General features: G+C 34.5%; 1 protein-coding gene across 1 annotated transcript; it reads left to right on the top strand.

Moving 5' to 3' along the window:
* The first annotated feature begins 153 nt into the window (after positions 1–153).
* On the top strand, positions 154–6377 carry LOC108227231 (transcription factor-like protein DPB). The gene is made up of 9 exons (XM_017402275.2): positions 154–585; positions 886–965; positions 1094–1137; positions 2616–2678; positions 2775–2921; positions 3284–3352; positions 4689–4787; positions 5214–5284; positions 5903–6377. The coding sequence occupies exons 1-9, from the start codon at positions 380–382 to the stop codon at positions 6135–6137; spliced, it is 1014 nt and encodes a 337-aa protein (XP_017257764.1). The 5' UTR covers positions 154–379; the 3' UTR covers positions 6138–6377.
* The last annotated feature ends 4492 nt before the right edge of the window (positions 6378–10869 follow it).

Raw genomic sequence — 10869 nt, forward strand, 5'->3', positions numbered from 1 at the left:
ACCATTCCAACATAAGCTTGCACACATTGTTATTTTCATAAAAGAAAACGTGTACCATGTTTCTTTCCCTCTAATTTTCCGGTTTTAATCAGAAAACTTTTTTCCCTCTAATTAAATTTATAAAATAAAAGCGCACACACAAATGTACATATATACACATACAACATAATTACTACTCCTATATAATATCAAACCCTCACTCAATTTCCCTCCTTCGAGCACCACCATTCTCAAGTTGCTCATCAGATCACCACTCACCCTACTCCAACCCTCCCAAATTTGAAATCTTTTGTAAAATCTTGGGCAACCCAAATTTTATTTTTGAATTTTATGATCTGGGCTGTTTCTATCTCTCTCTCTCTATCTTTATCTGGAATTGATGATCAGTGGGAGTAATAGAGAAGGAGCAAGCAAGTCATGGGGCACCAATGGCTCCGGCCAATCGGTGTCGACTAGCGGCAGCGTTGGCTCTCCTACAACCCGGAGTGAGGCGGTTGTCAACACTCCCCCCAGTGATAAGACTTTAATTAGGCTTAATCATATTGATGCTCATGCTGATGATGTTGCATCTCAAGCTACTGATATGTGAGTGCTTAATTTGATGTATTTTTTGAGAATTTTTATTGCGGGGAATTGAGTGTGATTGATTTAATTTTGCAATTGAGACTGGATTTTATGGTGATTTGATTATTTTATTAGGATTTGGAGCAATTTTTTTATCAATTGGATGGTAATTGTTGAATTTCGTAAAGTGGGTGATTGTTTGAGCATGAATTTTGCTAATTGGATGTATTAAGTGTTTTATTATATACTTAGCTGTGTTATGAAGAGACAGTGGTATGGATTTTTACTAAAAAACTGAAATGACAACAATTTGCTGAACAGTAATAAAAAGAAAAAAAGAGGTCAACGAGCAGTTGGAGGGGATAAGAATGGCAGGGGACTCCGCCAATTTAGCATGAAAGGTTTGTTCCTTTGTCATTCTATGTTGTTGCTATAGTTATTTTTTACATATGCTGTTTGATATATAGTTGATGTTTAACCAAGAGTGCTTGTACTGATCAGTGCGTGCATTGTTTTGTATTGTCCATAGTTTGTGAGAAAGTGCAAAGCAAGGGAAGAACTACTTATAACGAGGTTAGTTGATTTTACAGAATGCTTCCTTCTTTTACAATCATGTTCCATGCTTAACTTGTGCATAATACATGACTGAATACTATGATATGGTCTATTTCACAACAATGTTATATTTTGGGTTCTAGAGTTCAAGTTGCCTATTGGAAAATTGTCCAATAGGCAACTTGAATGGTTGATGTTTTTCTACCGTCATTATTATCCAGGCTAGTTGTGGATTAGGTGGGTGAGAATGCTTGGCTGAGGTTATTATTATGCTATTCTGGATTTGAAGCTTAAAATGGTGGGATTTTTTCTACCTACAGTACTATCTAGGCTAGTTGAGGATTAGGTGGGTGAGGATAAATGGATCTAGAGGGTTTTGTTAGATTTTAATAAGGTTTGACTAATTGGCTGATTCTACTGGTGAAAGATAGAGTTTCCATATGACTGGGATTTAAAAAGGGGAATAAAAAGAAATGTGTAATGAGAGAAGGAATCTTCGGGATTTTAGCCAAATAAATTTTGGCATGAGATCATGAACAGGTTGTAGTCAAAGGTTATCTCTCTTCGGTTACTTGGGAAACAACTGTAGTTATATGTCTACATTGACTTGGCCGATGAGTAGCAATTACATTGCTTTAGTCAGATATTTACCTTCTTCCTTTTCTGTCAATGCAAGCATAACCTACATCTAATTGTGTAAAAGACATGTATAAACTGAATAACTGTTCCTGGCTAGCACTTGAAATCGCTTTTACTATGAGGTCCGGAAGAACAAACTTAATGATATAATTGTTGGTTTTATTTCTTTCACTTCTAATTATAAACTTGTCAAGTAAAGGCGGATGTTCTTCCATGGAGCTTGAGGCAGACACAAGATTATTTCTGGAGATGTTGAAGCGTGTATGAAATAATTTTTAGGGTACTTGGGTCATTGGGGTGGAGCTGGCCAGTAGGGATTCTTTATTGATGGAATTTAAATCATAATGTTATTCTTGTCTGTGTTGCGGGTGGGGTTATGTGAATCTCTTTTTTGGCGAAGGTTTTTCTTTTTTGGTGACAAAATGTAGTGCGACTGCACTGCAGTTATAATGTAGTTGGCAAAGGCACTAGTCCTTGTGCTAAACCTTTTGAATAGATTGAAAAAATATGCTTTAAATACAATGAGCAACGAGGTCTTTCGTGCAATCTTTTCTTCGGGTCTTCACAGAAATAGCCCTCGTACTCTTTAGAGCAGAAGTAACGTTGTGTAAATTTGACCAACACCAAGACCATGCTTTTGAGTGGGACATAATGCACACGTTTGGTCTGTTTACAGTAATCAGAGATCCTGTTATCAACTCATGTTGATAGATCTGAGATCTAGTTTAAATCTACAATCAAAATAAAACCACAATTCTTGCCAACTACTGTTTTTTGTTGGTTGTATGCCTTGTAAAACCTTTGATGTCTGTTTTCTGACGTGTTATCAAAACTACAAAAATTTAACTCTAATGCAGGTCGCAGATGAACTTGTGGCTGAATTTTCTGATCCTGGCAATGGAATTTCATCCCCAGACCAGGTTTGTCACTTTTCACCGAGGCTGATGCTTCTGAGTTCATGTCTATGATATAAAGTATTCACTGTGATGGAGTTTATATCTATATGACGTGTTCAGCAACAATATGATGAGAAAAACATCCGTCGAAGGGTATATGATGCTCTTAATGTTCTCATGGCTATGGATATCATATCCAAGGATAAAAAAGAAATACAGTGGAGGGGTCTGCCTCGGACTAGCATGAACGACATTGAGGAATTAAAGGTATGTGTCCTCCTACAACACACACAACCACTACTCTGCCTGCTGTATCCTTTGATATTCAAAAAGCATTCTCTACTGGAAAATAGTTTCATAAAACTTTTGGTAGTTGGCTTCCTCGATTTCCCCCCGGATTAATGGGGTGATATATGTAACTGCATACCTAAGCAGCGATGGATCTTCTAGCCCTTGATAGAAGATATATTGTTTTTGAAGTGGTCTGTTTCTCCTTTTTTCATTAGTTTTTTGATGTTTGTTGATGTTGTTAGCAATCATGTCATCAGTTCAATCAAAACTCATTCACATACCTTATAAGTAGAAGGAATAGGCTGAGCTGATCAACTCTGTCATTGTGATGAGTGCAGTGTGAGCTTCTTGGACTGCGAAGTAGGGTTGAAAAGAAAGCAGCATATCTGCAAGAACTGGAGGAGCAAGTAAGTATCATGTTGAGAATATTTTTCTCTCTATAACTTCCTGCATTGCACAATATAAGATAGCCGTTTGCTTATCTGAAAAGTAGTTACTTGTTGCTTTAAGTGACCAAGTGCACTGCAAGTGATAAGTAAATATGTATTAATAAGTTATTTGTAGTGTTTGGATAAGTGTACTTATAAGTTACTGTATTTTAGTATTTGGATAATTTACAGTTAGAGGAGGTTTGATAAATTTTAAACTTATAAATTAAGAAAAATTGCTAAAATAAACTTATTTAATAAAAATACAAGCAAATAATTAACACATTAGTTTAATTTTAAAAACACATATTATTGAAATACAAATTACTTAACATAGGAGTTAGAGTTCACAGTTGTAACAAATAAGCTGAGGGTAATAAGTTGGGTTGGTTTTTAAGAGAACTATGTTGATAGCTACTTTCACTTCTCATCGCATAAGTGCTAAAGCATGAAAGCATAGGTTGGCTTTTAGCCCAAAAGAAGTCAACTTTTCATGGGCCAAACACCCACAAGAACTAAGTGGACGTCTGCGACATCGGTCTTGTAAAATATGTATAATAAACTTGTGATTACATAAATTTCCCCATTAAGCTATGTTACAGGTCGGGTGTTGAATTAAGTGTCAGATTCGTTGTTTTAGAAAATTTTGGATTCGTGCATATGGATCTGAAATTGGATTTACGGGTGTGGGGATTCAACTTATAAACTTAACATAAGTGAAATTTGTATAGTTATCATTTATTTTATTTTTTTAGAAATAGTATCTTTCTAGCAATAAAGCAACACATAATTATGTATGTCAAATCTATAGCATAAATCCCGAGGATATAATATTCCTTTATAATTATCAAGTCTCTAGAACAAGTTGTTGTGACTTGTAACACATTATATATCATTTTCAACTAAATTGCTTCCAAGGTGAAGTGTCTGCTATATTAAAGATCCCACTCTTATCCCATATACCCACACCAATGTCATGTATAGTTAACATGAGGATAAAATCTAAGAATCTGGATTGCAGAGGCCAAAAATATCTTTTCTTGAAGTAATTAGATCAACAGAAAGTTTTCCTAAGCCATATGACACATATCTTGTATAATTTAATGCAATATATAATCTGTGCAGTCCCCTCACTGTAGGACTGCTGAATCAATGATATAGTTTGCCCCCTTTTTCACTTTGTATAGACCATATAATTTTTACTATATGGTAATGAATGTTCCAAATCGTTGTATTGTATTTTTTTGTGAAGTATGCTGTTTGAATATGTAATGTACTGTATTCTTTTACTGATTTATTGTTTCTCCCACCAAAGTATGTAGGTCTGCAGAACCTTATACAACGGAATGAGCAATTATACAGCTCTGGGGATACTCCTAGCGGTGGCGTGGCCTTACCTTTCATATTAGTGCAGGTATACTTGGTTGGCGGATTTCTCTGGTTATTCTGAATTTTATTGCCTTAGTTTAGTTGCTCTCCCGCCTCAAAGTTGTATGACAGTTGTTTTAAGAAGTGACATTTCTATTCAAAAAGAAAAATGTGCAACGGGTTATGGTAGTTCATGCATATTTCTATAACCTGTCTGATTTTAGCATGATGCAGTTCTCCTTTATAATCTACATAAACCTATTAGTAAGGCTTGGAAGTAAGATGTTAGCATAAGAACCACATCCCACCGCCATTACATGCCAGAACTCAATATACTTGTAGGCTGTAGCAAGAATGTGAACAAGTTTCTTTGCTGCAAGTATTTGCATATATATATATTTGGAATCATTTGCAAAGAACTATATCATCTTTTGGGTTACCTTTGCTTATTATTTTTGCACTAAATCTGTAGACTCGTCCTCACGCAACTGTTGAAGTGGAGATATCAGAAGATATGCAACTGGTGCATTTTGACTTTAATAGGTAAGATGATCATTCTAAATCATGTTTTATCTTCAGGTCATGCCCATATATGCTTATTGATATGTAGTGCAGAATTAGGAATAGAAAATATAGAGATTCACACAGAAGTCAGATACACGGGATAGAAACAGCTATTAGGTCCATCTAGACAGAGTTCTAATATTATTGGTCATCAATCGTCAAAACTACATACTTAAAGTACAAGTGCATGCTGGTACTGATAAATGACTCAACTATATACTAGTATACTTAACCGCCAACTAAAATTTGTTGACTTCATTGACTATTGTTAAGTAAATGCTGCTCTAGTTATAGCTTATAGTTAAGGGTAATTGCTGCAAGGTATTTGGACAGAAGAATAGAAGGGATCACACAAAAATTATGTTTATTGAAGATATTTTTTTTTTCTTTTCTTGAATTTACATGCAAGTACTAAAATATTTTATGTTGGTAAGTGGTAACTAGTATGTTTAGTGCCTATTCTGATTTTATCTAAAATTCCATCGACTCATGTTATAGCAATACATAGTTTAACAATTTTTTTATTAAAACCTTGGCAACAGTACCATATTTGTATAACTGATCTTGGTTTCCTAATCAACCATTGAACTAATGCAGCACCCCTTTTGAGCTTCATGATGACAATTATGTTCTCAAGGCTATGAAAGTATGTGAAAGACAACAGGGTAATGAGCCACAAATTCCCTCAGATGGAGGAGAAAGCTCCAGTGTTCCGGTGTTCCAACCTCAAATTGCTCAGCCTTCCAGTTTGGGCGTACAATCTAGTAGACCTCCTACTTCACCTCCTCTTCCTGGAATTTTAAAGGCTGCCCGAGTAAAGAATGCGCACTAGTCTTAGTTTGACAACTAGCATACTATTAGGCTCATATGATCTCATGTAAATTGTGTACACTATCTTGCCAGAAATGGTTTGCCCTTGCATGCTTCTTCACCAATACAGATTCAGTGCACCTCCTGAAGTTGGTGAAAACAAGACATACAAGTCTTTGTAGGTTTACTAGTCGTAGCTGTGGGAGTTTTTTCATCTTCTTAACATATTCTCTATTTTACATATTTATAAGAGGCTTTTTAACACCTGTTGTTTATTATATTCCGGCCTTTGCTTCCCGAAATAGCAGTACAAGTAAAAAATTGGCCTTTGCCCCCAACTTGAAAAAAATTGACTTGGGTCAATTGTCTACAGAGCTAGCAACAAAGATGATAATATAATTGGTACAGAGATGACATTCGTTTCATTTTTGTCAGCCACGGATGAACGTATAAGCACACCTGCAAATATTTTTATATTTCAATCAAGACTTGGTCTGTGCAGATTGCGAGATTGCACTCACAATATGCAGAGGACTCGAGTGCATCTCAAATGCTTAATCATTCTTCTCCAACTATCCCAACATCATCTAGTGCAGTAAAAAAGAATTCTGTGTAGCATGAGGAAGTGATGGCCAACTTTATTGTTCCCTCCTATAGTTTTGTGCACGGGTATTATCATGACTTGTTAACTATTGCAGACCACTGTCCATGATAATAATCACACAGGCACCCCATTCTGCATTATTTCATTCAATGTCAGCAAGTCAAAGCTCGGTGAATGTTGGAGAACAAAGCCTGAGGATTTGCTCAGAGTGCCGCCCCGTTGGCATGCAAAAGTCTGCAAGAACAGGATACTCGCAACCGTTACACCAGAAGGTTTATTCGTTACCTAAGGTCCGCGGTTCAAATGGCCTTTTAAGAAAGTGAGGAAGATACCGCTAGAGCAAGTGGCCTTTTAAGAACGTAAAAAGTACGTTTTAGAAATAACGTATGAACTATAGAACGTCTAGTTTTAAAGTTACCGCGCGCCTTTCTTGTAGGTCCGCTAATAAATTAGTGCTCCCTCTTTTTTTTTTTTTTTTTGTTGTATCATGTATGGTCTTCTACTGCAACATTTTAAGATGCAATGATTCAAGGTCTGTATCTAGTTGGTGAAGAGAACAAAATGGAGAGCTTTTATGCTTTAACTTTTTACATGTCTAGATAAGACTTTGGTGCGGAGAATACAAGACATTAGGTAGAAGTTAATTTTCGAGGCAACATGTAGGCCCTGGAGTTTAAATTTGTGGCCCATACAGCTCAATATCACGGCCGAAGATATGACACAAGATGCTCTTTCTTTTTCTCCTTTTTCTTGTTTCTTTCTCCACCCCGTTCCCTTTATTTATTTTGTTTCCAGGCAAAAAAAAAAAAGAATGAGCAGTAGTATGAATAATAATTAATTATCACAGGCAACAAAACATTTCTCCTTTCATTTTCACTATTTGTGTTTGCTGTGTGAGATAAGATTGGATTACGAATCTTTCAGCCTTTTGTAATAGTGGCATGGGGCTGTGAGACTGTGAGTTGCCCCATTTCTATATCAAAAATCATATTCTGGAAATTAAAGAAAATTAGCTAAATTTTTCTCTTGCCAAATGGGAAAAAAAAATGGATGACATTTTTAGATGGCAAAATTTGAGTTTGCGTTTGAATTTGAATCCAACACTTTGAAGTGAAGAGAAAGTGAAACGTGAAGTTGCTATCATACCAGAAATACAAATGAGTAAACATCTTAATTTGTTATATGTATGTAATTGCAGGATGTCAACATCTAGCAATGTACATGAGTCTAATCTCAAACTTGTACGTGTTATGTATAATCGGTCATTACCAATTGTCATGGCCAATGCATGTGGACAGGGGCCAGCTCTTGTTCCCGATATCTTACGACTCAAGACTATGAACTGACTTTTCATGGTTACAACTTTAAATGTGATGGAATCCGGATTTCTTTAATTATAAATTTTCATCATTCTTAACTCAAATACATATTATTTGATTAAAATATGTATAAAAGGATATCCTAGTCTGTTTATGATTTTACTTAGGAACCTGACGATTAGCTCTATAACCAAACCAAGTGCTTTATAACTAACCCAGACCCAGGTATGTAATTTGGACTAATCGAGCGATGAGAACCGGAAACAAATACATACTATTTATTCTTGTGATGATTGAAATCATAATTTTGTGATGTTTAATTGTAAGGAACAAATAGTAAGATCCAACAGTCACAAAGAGCAGCAGGGACTAGGGAGTTGGTTCATAATGGAGTGGTATCTGCTGAGTGACAGAAAATTTTATTCAAAGTTTCAAATAACACACTTTGCAAGTTATTTGACACTATTGGTTTTGACACTATTGGTTTCTCTTGGCATTTTACTTACTTTTTTTTTTTTCATATGACACTTTTCCTGCAGCTTCCTTTCCTCGTAAGCTTTGCGATCAAAGAGCGGTGATTCTAAGACCAGACCTAGGGGAAACAAATCTTTGGTTGCGGGGATCTAGTGGCTTAGAGCTAGGGACAAGACTTTCCGTATACCCAAATTTATATAATGCAATTAAAAAATCATAATCTCCTAGTTAAACTGCCAATTAGGAGACAAAGTAACACCTGAAAATGGATTTGGTCAAACAACAACTTAATTACGAGATTAAATACTAAGCTTGTACCCTAATTTCAGACCCATGATGACAAAGTCATTGTTATAACAACACTTACTCCACAAGCTTAAACTCGGTTTAGACTACGACTCCGGGCAGTATTAAACAGCGAGATCTTATGTTAAGCAACAAGATTAATGACAAGCTTCATATATCACATGATTATGGAGTAACTTTTTATTCAAGAATTTTAAATACGGAGCTAGTAATATTATATATCTAACCGCAGGCAAGACAAGAGGATGGAATGATGAGCACCGCGTGCTTCCCTTTTCAGTTTGTATTTGATTGCCTATTATTAGTCCAACTACTCTGCCCTTTTTTCAAAAAAAATTGACACACAATTTTTGTACACTTTGCCACACAACACCTCCACTTCTTCCATACACCGACTACACAATAATTTCTGAATGCCAATACATTGAGGAGTGAATTCATCGATAAATGATTAACGATTGACATAACATTATTCATTTTTCGATTTTATTATTTTAGTTGTAAAAAAGTATGATCATTTTTATAGATAATAAATTATAATCAAAACTTATATTTATATATATGTATCTAGATATGTATGTTACTAAAATATGTTTGACGGCAAAAATAATGCTGAACAAATTAATTTTAAAATTTTACTATATAATATAATTTAAAAGATATTTGTTTCATCCTAAATTTTTTATGTCCAACCGTTTCACAATTCACAGTATTACAGTAAGAAATGGCGATGATTAGTGGATATAGGTTTAAAGGAAGAATGATAATGAGAGTGGTATCTTTTGACTTTTGACTAATGAAAACTCCTTTTTCTCCCTAGTTTCTTGGCCGGTAACCTGCATGCTAATATACTAGTATTACACTTCTTTAAACTACTTCCGCTTTGACTAATACTACCACCATTATAGGAGTAACATGAATTAGAGAAAAAACAGTCTTTTTCCATGTGTACCGTCTAGCTGCTCGGGTCCCTCGTTATTGAATTTGGCCTTGCTTTTTTCATATTTTCCTATATAAAATTTTTATTACCACGGGCTGGAAAATAATTTCTTCTTTCTTCGTTCACATGCAAGCATAAATTATTTATGATTTCATTTCTTAATAAATGTTTTTGTATTTTAAATTTTGATTTTTTTAATTTATAAATTTAAATTACCAAACACTCGCTTGATTTATAAGTACAAAAACACATATAATAACTCATAAGTCAGATTCACTTGTCACTTATAATTCTCATTTATTTTAATAAATAATTTTTTTAAAATTAAATCAAACAATCTCTCGAATATCCTAAATTTTCTTGTCAGTATAAGACAGTATTATCTATTAATGGATGTCAGCCTATCCTAAACTAGTGGTCCAAAATTAATAGAAAGACCACCAGTCCACCACTACTAGTCGAACTGAAACAACAGTTTTTATTAACCGCACAACAATCGCTTTCTTTGTATTTAACAATATCAAATGATTTAAATGGTCCAGAATAGTTATCCAATAATAATATTCGATTTAAAAAGTAGAGAAAAAATTGTACAGAAAAGGGTTTTCATCATAATAAAAGAAACAACAGTAATAGAAAAATGGAATGTAGCAGTGTATGTCTATCATTAGCTTAAACCTTAAGGTGAGCTGACTCGGTGGATCTGTTCAAGGCATCAATAAGTACTTTGTTCTGACAGACATCTTACATTAATCACTTGATTAACATCCTAATTGGCATTAAGTAATTCACTGACAAATCTAACACCTCATTAATCTTGCTTGCACTCTGACATTTTATTTGTTTAAAGGTAAAGTATACTTGTAAAAAGTGTAGTATATCTTGATATATACAAAAAGTGGTTGTTTTAATCCAACTGCGGCCTTGATTTCTTATATTCACAAATTTTGAAAACCGGCTTTATAAGTTTTTATAGGAGTAATTTTTATTTGCACGTATAATATTCTCTTTGTAAATCGTAAAGTCTCATTACGAAATTAATGAATGTTGAACGTTAACAAGTGGCATCTAGGTTTTTTTAGTAAGAAAGCTAACTTCATTTATTTAAAAA

The sequence above is a fragment of the Daucus carota genome, chromosome 6 (assembly GCF_001625215.2).
Source record: "Daucus carota subsp. sativus chromosome 6, DH1 v3.0, whole genome shotgun sequence".
Taxonomy (NCBI): Eukaryota; Viridiplantae; Streptophyta; class Magnoliopsida; order Apiales; family Apiaceae; genus Daucus; species Daucus carota.